The 20,358-nt window shown below is 46.6% G+C and overlaps 1 protein-coding gene across 2 annotated transcripts in view; it reads right to left on the minus strand.

The window, feature by feature from the left end:
- The window catches only part of GPR108 (G protein-coupled receptor 108), a 107,341-nt gene that overhangs the window by 48,825 nt on the left and 38,158 nt on the right, over window positions 1-20,358 (minus strand). Inside the window, exons 3-4 of one of the 2 annotated variants that reach the window (XM_086963692.1) lie at window positions 9,727-9,837; window positions 8,210-8,260 (exon numbers count right to left, since the gene is read on the minus strand). In XM_086963692.1, coding sequence (XP_086819818.1) covers window positions 8,210-8,260; window positions 9,727-9,837 — 162 coding nt within the window. Of the gene's footprint in view, window positions 1-8,166; window positions 8,261-9,726; window positions 9,838-20,358 lie in introns of both variants that reach the window. The other variant, XM_086963697.1, reaches the window with a different exon arrangement.

The following is a 20,358-nucleotide window of genomic DNA, read 5'->3' on the forward strand; positions in this document are numbered from 1 at the left end:
CACAATAAAGGGAGTAGGAGGGAACTTATTTGTGAGGCCCTTCAAAAACCTTAAAACCACAGGAGACTTAAAAAGAGACGGCTGATCCGGCAAACAGAGAAATGCCGACAATGCCGAAAGATAACCCTTCACTGTAGCAACAGCAAAACCCTGCTATGCTAAAGAAAGAGCAAACTGTAAAATATCAGACAAACGAGCCTTCAAAGGGTCAAAAGACTTCTCCCCACACCAAGAGACAAATTTAGACCATCTGTATGAATAAATGGATTTAGTGGAGTCACGCCTAGCCGAAAGAATGACATCCACCACACCATGTGGGAGAGTAAAGGAATTCAGGTTGCCCCGTTCAATCTCCAGGCATGAAGGTGTAATGTCTGGAGGTGGGGATGTAGAACCTGCCACTCCATCTGGGAGAGGAGATCTGTCCTGAACGGGAGACGGAGCGGAGGGCGAGAGGAGAGGTAGAGAAGATCCGTGTACCACACCCTTCTTGGCCAATCCGGGGCGACCAGAATAACTTGGGCCCGGTCTTGGCGAATCTTCCTCAGAACCCGAGGAATGAAAGGTATGGGAGGAAACGCGTAACGGAGTTGACTTCCCCAACTCAACTGAAACGCGTCCCCCAATGCTCCTTGCATCGGATACTGGAGACTGCAGAATGACGGGCAGTGTTCACACAGTGTTCTTCAGTTGTAGCGCGGGGACACGCTTCTGCGTAACCAAGCGCTCCATAAGCTACCCTTATTATTATTATTATAGTGAGCATTCTCGCGAGTGGCGAACAGGTCCACCTGAGGAGTTCCCCACATCCGAAAGACCTGACTAACCACCTCCGGGTGAAGCCTCCACTTGTGGTCGGCCGAGAATTGCCGACTGAGACTGTCTGCACGCACGTTCAGAACTCCGGCCAGATGATTCGCCATCAGGCAAATCTGATGGTCCTGAACCCAGGACCAGAGACGCAAAGCCTCTCTGCAGAGACACTGCGACCCCACTCCTCCCTGCTTGTTGACATACCACATCGCGGTCTTATTGTCCGTCAGGACTTGAACTGACCGACCGCGAAGGGAAGGGAGGAAGGCCTTGAGAGCCAAACGAATCGCCCGTAACTCTAGAAGGTTGATGTGAAGCAACCTTTCCTCTGGAGACCAAAGACCTTTGACCTCCAGATCCCCCAGATGAGCACCCCACCCTAGAGTGGATGCATCCGTAATCACTGTGGCCACCGGGGGACGCAGATGAAAAGGCTTTCCCTGAGACAGATTACCTTCCACGCTCTACCAAGATAGATCTGCCGCAGTTTCTCTGGAGATCCTCACAGACTCCCTGAGATCTCCGTTGTGTTGATACCACTGCCTGCGGAGGCACCACTGGAGAGCCCTCATGTGCCAGCGTGCATGGTTGACCAACAGAATGCAAGAAGCCATCAGACCGAGCAGGCGAAGGACCTTCAGGACTGGAACGACCGCTCCATTGTAAAATAAAGGAATCATTTCCTGTATGTCGCGAATCCTTTGAGGAGGAGGGAATGCACGACATACAGTTGTGTCGAGTACAGCACCTATGAACAGGTTGCACTGGGAGGGCACCAGGTGAGACTTAGGTACATTTATTGAAAAACCCAAACGGTACAACAACTGAGTTGTCTCCTGCAGATGCTGGAGCACTTTCTCTGACGACTCTGCTTTGATCAGCCAGTCTCCCAAATAGGGGAATACTGGAATCCCCGACCTTCTGAGATGTGCAGCCACCAACGCCATCACCTTGGTGAAGACTCGAGGCGCAGTAGTAATTCCGAAAGGAAGGACCGCAAACTGATAATGTTGCGATCCCACCGTATAACGGAGATACTTCCTGTGCGACTTCAGGATTGGGATGTGAAAATACGCATCCTGCAAGTCGAGCGACACCATCCAGTCTTCTTCCAGCAGCGCCTGAAGAACCTGCGCAAGGGTGAGCATCTTGAACTTCTCTTGTTTCAGATAAAGATTCAAGATTCTGAGATCCAGGATTGGACGAAGTCTGCCATCCTTCTTGGGAATCAGGAAATACCGGGAGTAGCATCCCTGACCCCTTTCCTGCTCTGGCACCACCTCTATCGCACCCTTTCTTAATAGTGTCTGCACTTCCTCCTGCAATAGTAAGAGGTGTTCCTCCGTGCAAAAACCTTGACAAGGAGGGTAATTGGGAGGGAATTCCCGAAAGGGAAGAGCATACCCATTTTCTACGAGATTGAGAACCCAAAGATCTTATGTAACCGATTCCCAATCCCGTAGAAAGTGGGTAAGCCGACCCCCACCGGACCCGCATGATCCTGAATGGCGGATCTAGGGCTGCTTTTCTGAAGCTGGAGGGTTGGAGGAGGTGGAGGAGGAAGAGGCTTGACGTCCTCGAGGACGAGCTCTTTGCTTACCCCTGTACGACTTGTACAAGGGATTCTGCTGCTGCTGTTGCTGCTGCTGCTGACCTTGCCGATAGGAGCGAAAGGAAGAGCGTCCGAATCCTCTGAACCTTCTGGTAGAAGAACCCCTGGTCTGAAGTCCTAAAGATTTGGCAGTAGCCTTACTGTCCTTAAATCTTTCTAAGGCTGTATCAGCTTTTTTTTCCCCAAAGAGACCAACACCATCAAACGGCAGATCTAACAAAGCAGCTTGAACATCTGCCAAAAAATCTGAAGATTTCAGCCAAGCAGATCTTCTTGTGGCAACCGCAGTACCCATAATGCGTGCCACCGAATCCGCAGTGTCTAGCCCACTTTGTATCACCTGGCGAGCCGCTGCCTGTGCATCCGTCAACACCTCCTCAAAATCCTTCCTGCTGTCAACAGGGATCTTAGGTGCAAGAAGACGCAGTGTATCCATGAGAGCATGCACATATCTCCCCATAAGGCAAGTGGCATTGGTTGACTTTAATGCCATACTCGCAGAAGAAAAGGTCTTTTTTGCAACCTGATCTTGTTTCTTGGCATCCTTATCCCCAGGCACTTGTGGAAATGCACCCTCAGTCTTTTTGGAACAGGCTGCCTGGATTATCAAACTTTCAGGTGAAGGATGAGAAGTTAGAAAAGCAGGGTCTTCAGGAGCGACCCTGTACCTTCTTGCCACACCCTTGGAAACTGCTGGTGCTGTTAAAGGCTTTTTCCAAACTTCCATAATAGGCTCCGTTAAAGCTTCATTAAATGGGAGCAACGGTTCCACCACAGAACTTGGTGAATGCAGAACCTCAGTCAGTAGATTGGACTTAAATTCTACTGTAGGTAGAGTCAAATTCAAAAGTTCAGCTGCCTTCCTCATAACCAAGTGATAAGGCTGAACGTCTTTTGAAGGGGCATCAGACACAGAAGGTAATTCCCACTCGGGAGAAAAATCCAGGCCACTAGCCTCCGCCAGATCCTCGAAACAATCCTCCTCAAGCTCACCTTCTTCCATCTCAGCTTGAGCCCCTGTATATCTCTGCTCCTCCATGAAGCGCTGAGCTTCTCCTGGACCTTTCCTTTACACGCCACAACGTTGGATCCACCAACGACTCTGACGGAGCCGGAACCAACGTCGGTATCGAATCCGATGGTACAGTGGGTTGGTCTCGAGGTAGACTCGGAGCAGATGATGTCGGTATCGACTTCGACGACCTCGGAGGAGCCGGGAATTGCCACTGCGGTGTCGGAGCCGGCATGTAGGGCATAAATGGAGCCAGAGCATAGGAGTGAGGAACTCCTAAATTAAAATGCTAGTGGACCCATGGGACCCGAAGGTGCGCCAGGAGGGGTACCAAGCCCTTGAAAAGACGCCATACATAGCGTTAAAAAACGCTGATGGGTCTTGGCCTGGGGCCGGAAAAGGTGGCCGAAGACCCACAGGCTGACCTTGAGGTGGTTCCGAATTCGGCTCTTCCACAGGCGCAGAATGCTCACCCACAGGAACTTCTTCCTCATCCTTTCGGGCCGGGGAGGGCGCCGGAGATGGAACTGGAGACGAAGCCGGCGACTGAAACTGCGACTCCGAAGGCGAAGCCTCTCCTTCAGGATCCAAGTCCTCCTCCGGAGAAATCACCTTCGAACGTACCTTCTTGGGTGGTTTCGACCTAGAGTCCGAATCCCTACCGGAGTGACATTGGGACTCATGTCTTCTTTTCTTATGTTTCGTCCTTGACTTCAAAGCGTGATCTGAAGATGACTTCGAAGTCGACTCCACCCGAGACCTTGATCTCGACTTTGATCTCAACCTCGCCCTTCTCGAACGAGACCTCGAAGACTCTTTCTTTGTCACCTTTCAGCTTTGCCATCAGTAGCTTGGCCTCTCTCTCACGCAGAGCCTTCGGGTTCATCTTTCGACATGAAGAACATCCATCTACATCATGGTCCGAACTTAGACACCAGATGCAATCTTCGTGTGGGTCCGTGATGGACATAATTTTCCCACATTCTGTGCAAGGCTTAAAACCGGTCTTCTTTGTCGACATTGCTATGGACACAAAGAAACTGGAAAGTGATGAAAATAGCAACAAAGTTACTAAAAGGCTACAGAGATTCCCCGAAACCGTTAGCGTCGACGACGTGGAAAAAAAGGAACTGATGTCATCACGCCGGCGTGGGCCTATTGTAGTGTCGGTGACGTCAGCGGAGTCGCGTGCGATGCCGTGCCTCTATGACGTCGTCCACGTCCACGTTGGCGCAAAGCTACAAAAATTATTTCCGAATGTTGCTGACGCAAGGGGATATTCACAAGGTGAGGAATCATTGGCAGATGTATCTATCAGAAAACTCCTTACTGCTCCTACATTTTTACGATCTTTGAGCCTTAAAAATTCTGTATAACACCATACTTTAGCCATTTCTGAACGAGTAAAACCCTAATTATTCTATGTACAAATACATAAAAATTACAAATCATAAACCCATATTTAAATATTACATTTTCTAAAAGAATTACTTATTTATTCATTTAAATCTCATCACTTTCAATGCAATAATTTTTGATCTTAATGACAATCATATCAATATGTCTGTTAGCACACACACATATATCTCCTACTGGCCATAGCCAGTATGTATTTATAGCTAGGACCAACTTTTCCCATAGGCAAAGCGTTTTTTGTTTTGCTAACTCTGGCGCCGTTTGACGAATCCTAATAACATTTTGAAACTTAGCACGCAAGTTAGTTGAGCTGCTGTCTGGAAAGTTTCGGGGTGATTTGTGAAGCGTGGGCCGAGAAAAAGGTGGGGCCCCAAAACGCTTTTTCCCCATGCAAATGATTTTTCAGTTTTTAGACAAGATTAGAGACCAAACCGCTGAAAGGAATTACACAACATTTTGGCCTACAAAGAAACCTTTTTGTAATTTTGTGTAAATCTGTTTAGTAGTTTGGGAGTGTTTAAATAAAGAAATGTATAGATATGTAGGGACCCAAATCTGAAGCCCAATCAGACCAAAAATACCTCACCCATTTCTATGTTAAAAAAAACACAGAAATTCACTGAAGGCTGACGTTTTACCCTCACAAAGCTATAGAAATTCAGCAGCTATATTTATACTTATAGCAATACTTATCTGAGGAAACTATAACTCGTGCCATTAAGTAAATTTAGGCTACAAGTTATAGTCATAAGAGCAAGTCAGGGAAGCGCATAGGAGATCGGCCTTACTTTTAGGCCTATCTGCCACCAAGGGGGGCAGAAAGCCACTAGACACCAGGGATTTTCTTTATTTATATGTCGGGAAGCGGCCCCATTGGGCATGGTTGCTCTCTATTATAGGGGCAATATTGGTGCAGTTTTCTGCACCCCCCACTTGGGGCACATCAGCCATATTTCTAGATCCATCTGCACCCAAGGGAGGGTTAGAAAGCCACTAGACACCAGGGAATTTTATCTGTTTGTGAAGTGGAGTTCGGCAGGCAGTTTGCATTTACTGCCGTTTGGCTGGTGGTGTGTGTACACTGGCGCATGGCTGGTGGTGTGGGTGGACTAGCGCTTGGCTGGCAGTGCGCTTGGCTGGCGGTGCATGTGGAATGGCACTTGGCTGGCGGTGCGTGTGGACTGGTGCTTGCTCGGCGGCAGTGTATGTAGACTGGCGCTTGGCTGGGGTTGTGTGTGGACAAGTTGTGTGTTGGAGGCTGGTAGCCAGTATGTGTACTGACTTGCTTGAGGTGTGGTTGCCAGTTGTCTGATGTTTGGGTGCTTGGTGGTAAGATTGGTGCGTTAGTCCTATTGGCGCATGAGACTGATGGGCCCTTGAATGGTGCTGTTTGTAAATGTAAGTGTTGTCTTGGTCCTACAGCTGGCAGTGTGAATGGTTTTGTGTCTGGCGCATGAAAGGCATGTGAATGGACTGTAAAAGGGATGGTGCCTTGACGTGGCTTTACAGCTCACAAGCTGTAAGTCAGTGGTACTTTGACGTTATGTTGAAATTATTTGACTTTTGCATTTTGTAAAGTCACTGGTGAATAAAGTTTTTTTAATGAACCATTTACTAATATTTGTGCCAAATCCAACCAGAATGCCTGTGATTGACTAATGGATAGGTGTGCAGTAATGTTTTGTTGGGTTTTATTTTGTTGCTTTTTACCGTCAGAGCATACTTTCTCTGCAGTGACCACCTTCTTCCCTCACATATTTTTGGAAACTGGTCACCAAAGGAATAATATGTGGTATGTTTACTTTCCCAGAGGCCCTTGCAAATTGGATCACAAAACGACCTGCTGTTTGCAAGGGGGTCACCAGCGTTTTTGGTCCCGCACTCGGCAGCCATCTAGGGAAATCTACTGAACCCAGACATCTCTGAAAACAAGGCACCCGGAGGAGTCCAGGGAGGTGTGGCTTGTGTGGATTCCCCAATGTTTTCTTACCCAGAATCCCCTGCAGACCTCAAATTTAGCTAAAAAACACGTTTTCCTCAAACTTCTGTTTCAAAAAGTTATGGGATCACCAGGATGGTGCAAATTTCGTATCACCCAGTGTTCCCCAGTCTCCCGATAAAAATGCTACCTCACTTGTGTGGGTGGGCCAAGTGCCTGCGACAGGGAAAGGCCAAAAACAAATTGTTGAGGCATCAAAATTATCAACCACGAAACAAGCTGGTTTTGCAAGTGGGTCACCTGCATTTATGGTCCCGGGCTCGGGAAACCTACCAAACCCAGACATGTCTGAAAACTAGACACCTGAGAGTCCAGGGAGGTGTGGCTTGCGTTGATCCCCCAATGGTTTCTTACCCAGACTCCCCTGCAAACCGCAAATGTGGCTAAATAAATCATGTTTTCATCACATTTGTGTGTGGGAAAATTGTAAGCTTTCGGGGTGAGTACAAATTTCCTACCACCCAGCATTCCCCCAGGTCTCAAGATAAAAATGCTACCTTACTGTGTGGATTTAGGGGAACACAGAATAGTAGAACAAGTGTTATTACAAAGTGTCTTTCTATGCATTTCTGCCTTCCAAATGTAAGGCAGTGTGTAAAAAATTAGTCACTTTGAAAAATGCCTTCTAATTCACATGCTAGTATGGGTACCCACAAATTCAGAGATGTGCAATAACCACTGCTTCTAAACTTCATATCTTGCTCCCATTTCAGAAATACGTTGGTTTCCTTGATACCTATTTTTCACTCTTTATATTTTATCAAACAAATTGCTGTATACCTGGTACACAATGAAAAACCATTTCAAGATGCAGCTCAGTTATTGGCTCTGGGTACCTTGGGTTCTTGGTGAACCTACAAACCGTATATATACCCGCAACCAGAAGAGTCTTACAGCAAAGGGGTTAGACACTTGACCAAGAAAAGCACTTAAACACACAAACCCCATTAAGACAACCTCACATGGAAAATAAACACAGATTGGTGACCAACGCCACAAGCACTGGCAAGCAGTACCAAAATATAATACTACTACATAAAATAAAGACAAGGTACTACATGTCTTTACAAAGGCAAATAAATTATATACACAACGATAAAGAACAAACATGCATGCACACACCTAAAAACCATACTTACCCATACAATTGAAAATTGGAATATATATATGACCAAAACAAAAATACCTACATATACCCAAGAAAAAATACTTACACCCACAGTGCTATTGTCTTGTCAGTAAAACAAACTATGTGCCCACACATTATTTAAGGAATGACACTGAGTCACAAACTCCTGCCAAATCATTCCATACCCTTCACTTAAGCCCCTGGTTGGTTTTGGCGCACTGAGCTCACCGGAGAGGAGAGAAACTGTCCGCTCTTGGCATGGGACAGGCTGAAACCGATCTGCAGAAGAAACCCAAAGATAATTATGACTCAGGTAGGCTGAGAGAGGCCTAGGAGGCAGTCAACAGCATTAATGACATGATTGAATTCATAAGAAACCATATGCATGATATGAACTTGCAGCAGAGCAGCCTCACATATAAGATTTGTTTAATTCACTACTCAGTAAAGGTATGTCTACACTGTCTTAGATACCGTGAAAGTACACATTATTCACAGTGATCATACACTTGCCCTGATAGGGATCATATTCTTCACAAACAATAGCAACCCACATGTCTGTGTAAAGCTGGGTGAGTGACACAAGTAAATTGACAGTGATTCACACTGAATTCATTCTAAATAGAACGTAAACAAAACAGCAAACCTACTTCATATGAATTACCACAAAGTCATTCTGCAGGCTCCAATTATAAGAATTGTTTTTTTCAATGCACACATACCCAAGTGGGTCTTTCAAAGGCGTAAGTGTAAAGTGGCCTCTGCGTGAGAAAACCACAACCAAACAACAGTGACTAAGCAGTGCACCGAGGTTCAACGGTATGTTGATATAAAAACAACTATATAATAATTAGTCCATTAAAACCCCTGTTTGCCAACTGTGCGAATAAGCAGAGCCTCTCCTGACTGTGAATAGAGAGAGGGATGTCCCAAACCCTACCTATGAATAGAGCAATGGGACAGACCCCTTCCTGAGGGAGGATAGGCAAACAATCCTGTTTGTGGATAGTAAGAGGGGATGGAGCTCATTCTGTCTGCAAAAGAGAAAGAGGTTGAAATCCACCTTATCTGTGACGAGTGAGAGTGGATGAACGAAAACCTGTCTAGGGATAGTGAGAGACGAAGAATAGCACCCTAAGGATTGGGATAGGTTTGATCCCCATAGTAGAGAAGTGGGGACCTTAACATGTCTGTGGATGCTAACAGCACACAGAGCCACAAGCTGTCTTCGGCTGGCAAACAGGAATAAATTGCATCCTGCAGGAAGATGGCAAGAGGACAGAAATCCTCTTGGGAGTGTAGACTTCTCAATACTGACTGATACTTTAGCCTCTGGATTCAATGGCTGTCTCGGGGGGAGGAACAGAGGGGGCATTATTCCCCAGACTCCATTCTTTTTCAGTACATGTACTTGTGCTACAAAATCTATTTAGGGATTTTGAAGCAAGCCTTCTCATTAATGATGAAGTGGCTAAGATCTAAAACTACTAGATGGTGCCAGATGCTCTAGCAGCGGGTTTCTCTTTCCCTGAGGATATTTTTTTCTAACTTTGAAATGGGTTCTCTTGGCATGTCGTGCCTGTAAAAACCTCCTACATGGGTTTCCGGTATTGGGCTACATATGAGAGTACTATGAATTGATAACATTCTAAGCAGGACAGTCAATGATGGCCCAAAATTCCTACTCCTCCTCATAGCCCTCTGACATTGCGCCAAATGATTCCAATGTTAGTGAACAAACTTACCCGGCTTTGGTTGTTGGGAGGCCGCACAAGCCTGAGTGTCATGTTTACCTTCAGGGTTCCATTTGCAAAAAAGCCAAAGTTGTTGACCTGAATGTTGGAGCGTTTCTCATCCTGTAACAGAGAGCATTGTGAGGTGGGAAAACAAGAAGGATAGAGCCAGAGCAAACGAGGTAACAAGTTAGCTGAGCACATGGCATAGATGAAAGTAGACATGAGTGCATCAACAGGCCTTACCATGAAGGGTATCATTAGGTTTCAAGCTGTGTACTCTAGGAAACAATACAGGTGGGCTATGACATCACAAATCAGAAGTCAGAGGTCATGTACACTACGGGAGACCATGCAGGGGGATTATGACAACATGGATCATGGGAGACAGTGCAGGTGGGTTATAAAGTCAGAGAGTACATTTGGGTGATGTGGGTGCCCACGTGACCCAAGAGGGTCGGTATAGGTGGACCATGACAAACGAGAAGATTTCAAATGGTACAATGACAAATGGGAGATAATGCAGATACACTACAAAATCATGTAGCAGGCATCCAAAGTCAAGTGAACCAAAGGAGACCATGCCTGGTTGGTCACATGTGCCAGGGAACACAATGCAGGTGATTTGTGACCACATGGAACAGGATTTGAAAGTCATTGGAGGCATGGGAGACAATGCAGGTGAATTAGGACATGACACAGCAGGATTTGAAATAGTGTGAAGCATGGCAGAGTGTACACGTGGGTGATGACACACTAAAGTGACCCATTTGAGAAACTTCAAGGGGTTTATGACATTAAAAAGCAGGATCTGGCATTGTATGTCTCAGTAGATAATCCAGGCAGATTATGACACGTTTCATGATTGAACGGCAACTTGACTAAAGGGCGTAGGACATCATAGAGCAGGATTTGAGGGTTATTTTACCCACAACAGAAAATGCAGGATGATTAGGACAACATAGAGCACTATTCAAGGGTGATGTGGCACACAGGCAAAAGGAGGGATTCTAACAACAAAGTGCAGGGCTAGGGGGACATGTGAGGGTTACTCGTTCTGTAGAGCAGCATTCAACAGTCAGGGCACACAAAGGAGACCATAAAGGGGACCATGAAGAGGTACATGAGATCATAGGGTTTGACAACTGTGGGGATTGCGATTTTATAGTAAAGGTGTTCATTATCCTTAGAAGAAAATGCACAACACTAAATGACATAATAATTTAGAGTTTGTTGTGTGACCCAAAGAGGGCAATGGAGAAAATTAAGACATCGAAATAAAAGTGACATTTTAAGGCAAAGCCTATCCCATCTCCCAGATGTAGGGATGTGAAATTCTATAAAATATCTAGTTATCGAGGAGATAAGAAGCTTCGGAAATCTATTGGTTAAGAACAAAAAGAAATCCATTATCACATTTGGTGCCATGCAGTGAGGTGTTAAATTATGGCTGTGTTATATCGGAATTAAAATAATATCCTCTCTCATCGTGCCAGTCCCCGCACCCCCCGACCCCACTGGGGTTGCTACCCCATCTACCCACTCCCCTACCAACTCCTCCATGGCTCCTGGAGGCCCTTGTGATCCTTTAAACAAAAATTTGATTGGGGGGGGGGGGGATTTATTTATTTTTAACAATTGTTATTGATTTTTTTTAAATACAAAATTATGTAATTACATGGTACAGCCGATGTATGGGACAATAATGAGGAAACAGATTTCACACACTGATGCGAAAAAAGAAAACAGTCTCTGAGTGACACATATCTTAGAACAGCGGTGTAGTAATTTCTACAAGTATGTTAGGATATATTAGATCTGCAGTGTAAAGGAGAAATGGCTGTAAAGAAATACAAAATAATTGTAATAACAAACATAAAAGGTAACTAACTGTGACAGACCTGATCTATATATATCAGGAGTGTGTATGGAGGCAGGTCTAGGGCAGGCATGCACAGTCCACGCTGTGCAGTAATTGTCGTCAAAGTTCACTGAGTGAAGGGGCGTGGCCTGATGTCAATGTAAACAGGAGCGGACCTCGGATGTCCGGCCTAGTATTCCCCTATACGACAGAATCCTGAACCCCAGCCCCCCTTTAAGGCGGGGGAAACGAGAGCTGAAGTGCCCCGGAGCAAGTAGATGCAGGATCGAGAGGCAAATAGCGAGGGAACGAAGCCATCGGCAAGAGGACCCTGGGAAACAGCAAGCAAAATGGCGGCCGCAGCGCGAAACTGGTGCTGAAGCCAGGGACCGAAGCTCAGGTGGGATCGGACCGAAGGAGCAACATAGGCACGGGCGGCCCGAATTGAACACCTGCTGATCAGACAGACAAGCGGCGACATCAATAGAGTGTGGGAGTGCTTACCGCAACAGCATTAAGGCAGCCACAAAGAGGAGCAGAGTCAGGAACGAGAAGGAAGAAGCAGCAGGTTGCGAGTGACGCGCTGTGCGGCCGTACCCAGCAAGACCCAACAGGGAGGACCAGTGGAAGGCAGAGGAGTGAAGGAACCAGGGGAAGGAGCACATGCCTGGCTGGAGCCCAGAGTCTGGCTTGAGAAACTTGAGGCCTGGACACCAGGCCTAGGCAGTATGGAAGAGCGTCAAACAGCGGAAAGACACACAGGATCGGCCTGCAGGCAAAGAGAGAGGCAACTTAGCGGGGCAGGCCCAGGAGCAGAGAGGAGGCCCGCATTGAGAGTGAGGACTAATCTGGGAGAGGGCCCACCAAAGAAGGCTCTGAGATCCATAATGGCAGCTACATAGCAATATAACAGACCGAGAAAGTGAGTCCTCGAGTAGGCAGCACGGTGACCTGGGGACCTGCATCCATCAGAGCAGCTGTGGGCAAGAGACAGGGCAAAGCGAGACCTGCTGAGAGCAAGGGAGACATATTGAATGTACTACTGAGTGAGGCAACTGAACCCCAGGCACCGGAGGGAAGTGTGACTTAAAAGGATAGATCTGGTACGAAGAACGGTGGCTCATTTAGGTCCCGAAAAAGTTATTTAAGTGTCCAGTACTGGTGCCAGGCGACTTTGTTTGCCCTGAAGAAATTGCCCTAAAATTGTTGTGGCAATGAAACATGTCAGCGCAGTATAAAGCGGTATGCATGATAGGCAACCGACTTTTAATTTGAATAAGTGCACAAGTGAATAATAAAGTTGGTATCAAGTAAAGTGCAACTTATTTCAATTTTAGCTTTACATGGTCACATCGTGGGATGTGATCTATTCACTTCACTTCACAGCACCTATTGATTTTGATTTGGACACTAGATTTATTATTTCTCAAGACAAGATGACTATCAATGATGATAAAAGTGGGCACAGCTGGTGAGTACCAACCAGCGAGCTCGATTGGTGGTGCGCATGTGAGGGGTCATCTTGCCTTTTCACAATTTTTTTGTTCTGTTTTGATTGTGATGCTCAGAACTTTATGCACCTTTCGCATTAATCCTCCTGTATGTTGGTCAGCGGTAACAAAACGTGGTGACTGCCATTTGTCAAAACAGTTTTTACTTTAAATTGAAGGCAAAAAAGAGGGTGGTTACTACGTCGTTATGGAAAAGAGAGGCGTTTATGGGAATTAAATGTTGTGAATCCCCGCTTTATATCGTTTGGTCTTAAGAGAGGTGCCTTACAGACCAGGTCTTTATGTATTTCTATTGACTTTTGAGTGGAGGGCGACCTGGTCGGTTCTCTTCCCTCTACAGCTTCTTGTTGTGTGCATACCAGAGGGAAGTAGGCCTGCCTGGGCCAACAAGAACACAGTCTACGGAGCAGGGAGACAGTTGGCTGGTAAAACGATCCCTGTCCCTGAATTGAGACCCTAGTCCATTTGGGAGACGCATGAAACCTGGGGCATAAGTCCATGAACCACAGAGAGGGGTGGTTTGACCAGATCAGCTCAGGAGCCTGGAGCCCAACGCTGTGAGGAGGGCTGTGTGAAGATTTTTTATAGGAATTAGCAAGGGACTGCTATTTGAAGACCAACTACCAGAAAGGTGAGATTGTGGACAAGCATAGGGAAAGTACCAAAGAAAAAAGAACACAGTATCCTTGCTACGGGCGGCGGGAACACCCAGAAAGACGAAGAAGATGACAACCCAGTAACAGGGAGGGATGCCTCGGTTATATGCCCCATGCTGACGGACATCATGGAGGCTATCACAGCATCCTGTGAAGCACTTGAAACAAAAATGTATGTCATTGGCACTGACCTCCGTCTCCTAAAAGACAATCACCGCCGCCTAGCGGAGAGAATAACCAGCACTGCATGCGAACCTTCCAACGGAGGTAACGGATCTGCGGAAATCCCTCGCAGCCGTTGAAGCTAAAGTACGGATACTAGAGGTGCGGGCAGAGGACAGCGAAGGAAGATCATGCAGAAATAACTTGCACATAGTTGGAGTACCGGAAAAGGAAGAAGGAAACAACATGGTGCAATTTTTGGAGGACTGGATCAAAAGGGAAGTGGCTCCAGAGGGGTTATCGCCATTCTATGCCCTAGAGAGGGCACATAGAGTCCCATCCAGAGTGCCCAAGCAAGGGGCCCCACCAAGGCCAATAGTGGCCAGCCTACTCCATTGGAGAGATAGAGACCACATTCTTAAGCAGGCCCGCCAGAAAAATTACTTACAGATCGGAAATAGCAAAGTTTCCCGATTTTACCAGAGAGGTTCAGAGGCAATGAACCATGTTTCTGGCAGTGAAGAGGAAGCTGTGGCAACTGCAGCTCCCATATGAAATGTTGTTCCCGGCGTGGCTGCGGTTGGTTGGCCCAATGGGAGTACAGTTCTTCGTCCTGACCGGGAACGAATTATCGCGCACGGCCGCACTGGAGCCAGTCGCGTGCAGAGCTACACTTACTTGGATACCCTAATTACAGGAGTCTACTCGCTACAACTACTTGCATTGATACCAGCGTGACATCCTGTTCTGAACAAAACTTATAAGAGCCAACACGGTCCATCTCTTCCGCTGAATCATCCCATGATAATTTTCTGACGTAATTACTTGAACCCGAGTGCCTGAAACTGGCTGTATTGCCCCCACAATCTGAATCGTAAGTCCTTATCGAGGACTTTCATAATTCACCCGGTTTTGAGCCCGGCCGGGTCGGAAGTATCACCGGCTAAGCGACCTATTGTTTCTTCTCCTTGGAACATACAGCCCTGATGAGTCGCTTATCACTGCGACGAAACGCGTGTCGGCTGGCTGCTAAAGACATTAAATGAAGACATCTCCCTTTAAACATTGTGGTTTCTCTGACAACTATACGTGAAATTTATTTGTGTCTACCAGGGCATCGTTTATCTCATGTTACTGTCTCTTGTTGTGTGCAGTTGGTACTTTGTTCTTGTTTTGCATAACGTACTGTTTTTCAACAGCACGCTCTGAGGGGTTATAGGGCTTATCCCCTCTCCAACTAGAAACCAACCATCTATTGTTACATCCTATGAACCTATGCGTAAGTACTAGCTGAGCGCCCTTCTTTTCCCTATGTGTTTAAAAACCCTGTTCTTTCAGACGCGCCAGGAAGCCTCTGAATGGTTGGGACTCAAGACCGGGGCGTGGATCGAGGGGAAGCTCACCGGGATCGGCTGCGGTGAGGAGAGAAGCAGGGTACGGCACAGCAAGAGCACCGACCTAGATAGAAGCCCAGGCGGAATTATGCAAGGCCCTCAGATGGTGGGGGAGCTAGGCCAGTTGGGGTCCAGCCCTAGATCAACTCGGAGCGACAGAGAAGTTGATCGGACATAGGGATCTCCAACATCTAGTGCAGCTGAGGAGTCAGAGACAGAACTACCAAAAGTAACGCCCAACACAGCTGATGAACTTGGCTAACCGGAAAATTCCAAGTCAGAAGAAGTGCAGACACAGACTATATCCTTTTTGAAGATGCCCCTGAAATGAGAGGGGAGGGGGGGGGGGGCTTCAGGAGGAGTTGATAGACAGGGGGGGGGGGGAGAAAGAGGGAGGCTGGGGCAAAGACTTCCTGCGGAACCATGGGGGATACTGGGTGGAGGGGCTCTTGGGTCTTGGCGATAGCCACCACAACTGCATAGCCAGAAGAACAGTTTAAGTGTTTGGATGGGAGGGGGGACTACTTCTACCTGTCCTGGGGAAGGGGAGTTGGGAAGTTTGTTTGTTTTGGGGTTTTCTATAGGGGCCAGGCATGTCTGAGTTCAAAAATTAGATAGGGAGAACTCTGTGACACCATATTATGCACTCCAGATGTTCAGGAGTGTGTGCAGACTAGCAAATATCAGACAAGAACGGTCTCAGACCACAATCCACTGCTGATTGGGCTCGGCTGGTCCAGGGGTTGGTCATGCATCCCCACGTGGTGCCTCAGACCAGAAGAATAGGAAGATCAGGGATATCTAGCAACGATCCAAATAGCCATAGAGCAATACTTTGATGAAAATGAGGGAACTGCTTTGAGCCCTATAGCAGAGGCGGAGGCCTTCAAAGCCGTATTTAGGGGCAGGTGCATCTCCAAAATGGTGGGAATGAGGAGGACTCTCCTGAGGGGCACATTAATAGCAGAGAAGCGTTTACGAGATATTGAGAGAGAAAGACCAGAGAATGTAGATAAGCAAGAGGAGTTGCTCGCAGCCAAAGAAATGGTAACGGAGCAGGTGGAGAGGCTGCGCTGCTTTGCTTACAAGAATTACAAGACACGAGCGCATGCAGAACGAGATAAACCAGGGGCCCTGCTGGCATGGTTGGCCAATTCGGCCAAGAGAGGGTCTGTTATCCTAAAAATGAAGGACAAATAGGGGGAAGCCCAGTACCGTCAGCAAGACATAAATAGAATATACTGTGAATACTACACTGGGTTGTATAGAAGTAGAGTATCCCCCACAGCTGAGGAATAGACGTTTGCGTGGAAGGTGCGGAACTGCCGACGCTCCAAGAGGAGGAAGCAGAGGCACTGGGGAGGGAGACAGAGCTGCCCGAGGTGAAAAGTGCTATTAAGGCCATGGCTAGGAATAAAACGCCAGGGACAGATGGGTTTCCAGTCGAATTTTATGCCACATACACTGACCTTTTGGGACCCCGATTAGAGGAGATCTACAATCAAGCAAAACAAATGGGGAAACTACCAGGGACCACTAGGGAGGCTCTAATAATCCCATTGTTGAAACCAGGGAAGCAAGCATCCAACAAGACAGCATACAGGCCCCTCTCTATGCTTAATCTGGATGATAAAATAATAAGATAAGATACTAGCCACGCGTCTATTGCCACATAGGACGGAGCTTATACATAAGGACCAAGTGGGGTTCATACCAGCTCGGAACACGGCAATGAATGTTTGGAGATTGGTGTGAATACTGGAAGCAGATACCTACTGCAGAGAGGATGCTGCCTTCTGTGCAGTGGATATAAAGAAGGCGTCTGATAGCAGGTAATGGTTGTATTTGTAGAGAGTGATGCAAGCATTCGGACTGGGATCCAAGTTTGTGCCATGGACGGCCCTCTTATACACAGATTCTAAGGACCAAGTAAGGACAGGTAGGCTCATATCGGATAGCAACAGGTGTGGAAATCAAAAATAATTTCTGTTAGCATAAGCTGAAGCCATCTTGTCTGTGGCATCCATTTTGTTAGCTATGTAATTCTCCTGTCTTTACTGCTGCTTGCCCTTCTATTCTGCTTGGGTCATTAACTTTAGTTAACTCCTTCTGTACTGAGCCAAAGCAATGTATGTGCTGAGAAAAGGCCTGTAGCTGCTGAAATGCACCTGGTCAAAGATGTAACTGTCAGATATGTTGTGCTGCTGTGAACAATTCTGTTCCAAAAACAATAGAGGAGTATCCCCTCGTAGACAGAGAAATGTTTCTCTGGATCTGGGCTTGAGTGCTCTAGTCAACACAATATGCCCCAACCTGTTATCGGATAATGCATATCCTTGTAGAAGACCCCTCACTCACCATCCTAGTTGGTGACATGCTTCATCATCGGGGTCCCACCCCGTAGGCCGAATGCCTACAGGGTGTGCTGCGACACCTGACTACAGTGGAGCTGGTTAGTATTTTCTTTTATGTGTGCATAACTATCAAGAGTGTTTAAAAAGGGCCAAAACTACTCACTACAAGTATTTATTCTTGAGTGCTTGAACCCTTGTTAAAAATGGTGTGGCACCTGTGCCTAATTAGGAAGGCTTCGGTGTCATAAGTAGTGTATTAAAAATAGCGAAGTGTGCTATGTGAAATGTGAAATTTACAAAACTATTGATTAAAAAGGTCTACATGTTTCAACCATTATATATATTCAAAGGTTTTAGTCAGGACCGTGTTATTTTGAACTGGGTGGTCCGCGCACGCTAAGGCGCGTCCTGCCCTAGTCCAAATCAGAGACCGCAAATTGCGATCTCATGTAAAAGGGTGCGTTTTTCCTTGCTCGGGAAAAAACCTGTAAGGAAACAGGAGAACAAAAAACAGGAAGGGGTCACATACCGGGGTGGACAAAACAGATGTACAACATTTAACACATATTTCACTAGTCTTTACCCCAAACATATGATCAATAGATGGGGTCATGCCAGCGTTTGAAATCAAACATTAGGGTCCATCTATTGCGGTCACGCAACAGTGCTTCAGTGAAAAATACCGGACTGTGCCTTTTGGTAAAGAACCAGCGCCAAAAAGAGGTGTCGGACTGGTTTTGGCGTCTGGGAATATGGTGTAAAATGGGGCCGTAATATGGGAGAGTGATCTTTATCGTGCTGCGATGTGGACGGCTGCAAAGGTTTGTTTGTGAGCAGTCGTGACGTAGCTATCGTGAATCGTAGAAGCGACTTGTTTTTAGCTTACGCTTAGTTGCGGCACTACCGCTTCATGGGCACCAGCGTTTCCAAGACGGCAAGAGTCAGTCTCCTGTAAAATGATAAAGAACAGATGCTAAATGTAAGCTTTTAGCTGCCCGGGTCGAGCAGTTCGGTACAGCCTGCGGGATCGTGCGGTAAAGTTACCGCATTCGGGTCAGCCTGATAGTACTTACTTGCAACTTCTGATCATCAAGCGGAAAACCTACTTGGTTCCTGCTGGAGGTACCCCGAGGAATGACCGGGGTATCCGTGAGTGCCGGTAAAGTAAACCGATTGCATTTCCTGGTTGGGCGTGGCCTCGTCACGTGGTCTATGCACGTGGTTCGGTGAGAGCCAATCGGATGGTTTGGATAGAGAAGGTAGGAGGTCTACTCTTTACCCAGGCGCCGATTGTTAGAGGACGGTTTACGTTGCCATGGCGATTATGCTGGCTTTATATTCATGAGAGGGTAATGGTATACAAAACTACCATGCGGGCTCTCAATATCAGTGGGAGTTTACTTGAACAGGGAACAGAAAAAGGGTTAAAACCACAGGGGTTGGTTTCGCAATATAGGCTTGGTTCATCAGAGGAAAGTGTGTCTAGTAGTTAAAATTAGTTGCTTGGTTTACTAAACATATGACTAATGAGGACAGCTCTCAAGTCAACACGCTGTTCCACGGGATATTATCGTTCAAACCGGACTTGTGGGTGGAGAGTCTATAAACCCACTTCTGTTCTTTTTCGAATAATCTTTGGGTCAGGTTGGCTCCTGGTTTGACTTGTTCAATGATTGTCCATTGGAGGTCATCTGGTGTGTGACCTGCGGACAAAAAATGTTCAGTAAGTCTTGTATTAGTCTTTTTGCATCTAATGGTGCTTCTGTGCTCTCCGATGCGTAACTTGATCTTCCTACTCGTCATTCCTACGTAGTGTAGGTCACAGGGACATGTTAGTCTGTAGATGACATTTTCACTATTGCAATTTGTCTGCCCTCTGATTGTCCAGATCTTATTTGGTTCCAATTGCAATGTTTTGGTATTCCTGGTGTACGGGCAAACGCTGCAACTTCCGCATTTGTAGTGGCCTGTCACCTTCGGTAGACCCCATAGGTTGGTTTGTGTTTCTTTCTCAGGGGACACCTTTATGGGTCTTGTATTGACGACTGCATCTTTTATGCTCCGTGCCCTCTTGAATGAAAAAAGGGGTTTCTCCCATCTCAAATTGGATAGGATCCGCAGAAATTGCAGCGAGCTGGAAGACTATAAGAAACAAGCCCAGGATCTCACTCAAAAATTGCATAACCGGGGATATCCAAACAGAATTCTCCAAAAAAGCCAAAAGCGAGCGCGGAATCAACCGCGTGCAGCCCTATTGGAACATACAAACAAAACAGTGGAAGAAATCCCCTTGACCTGTGTTACTACATACAACACCATATCTAACGATGTCTCCAGAATAATAAAAAAACACTGGAACATCCTGAATACAGGCAATTTGAGATGGGAGAAACCCCTTTTTTCATTCAAGAGGGCACGGAGCATAAAAGATGCAGTCGTAAATACAAGACCCATAAAGGTGTCCCCTGAGAAAGAAACACAAACCAACTTATGGGGTCTACCGAAGGTGACAGGCCACTACAAATGCGGAAGTTGCAGCGTTTGCCAGTACACCAGGAATACCAAAACATTGCAATTGGAACCAAATAAGATCTGGACAATCAGAGGGCAGACAAATTGCAATAGTGAAAATGTCATCTACAGACTAACATGTCCCTGTGACCTACACTACGTAGGAATGACGAGTAGGAAGATCAAGTTACGCAT

Source organism: Lissotriton vulgaris, chromosome 1_1 (genome assembly GCF_964263255.1).
Source record: "Lissotriton vulgaris chromosome 1_1, aLisVul1.2, whole genome shotgun sequence".
In the NCBI taxonomy this organism is placed as follows: domain Eukaryota; kingdom Metazoa; phylum Chordata; class Amphibia; order Caudata; family Salamandridae; genus Lissotriton; species Lissotriton vulgaris.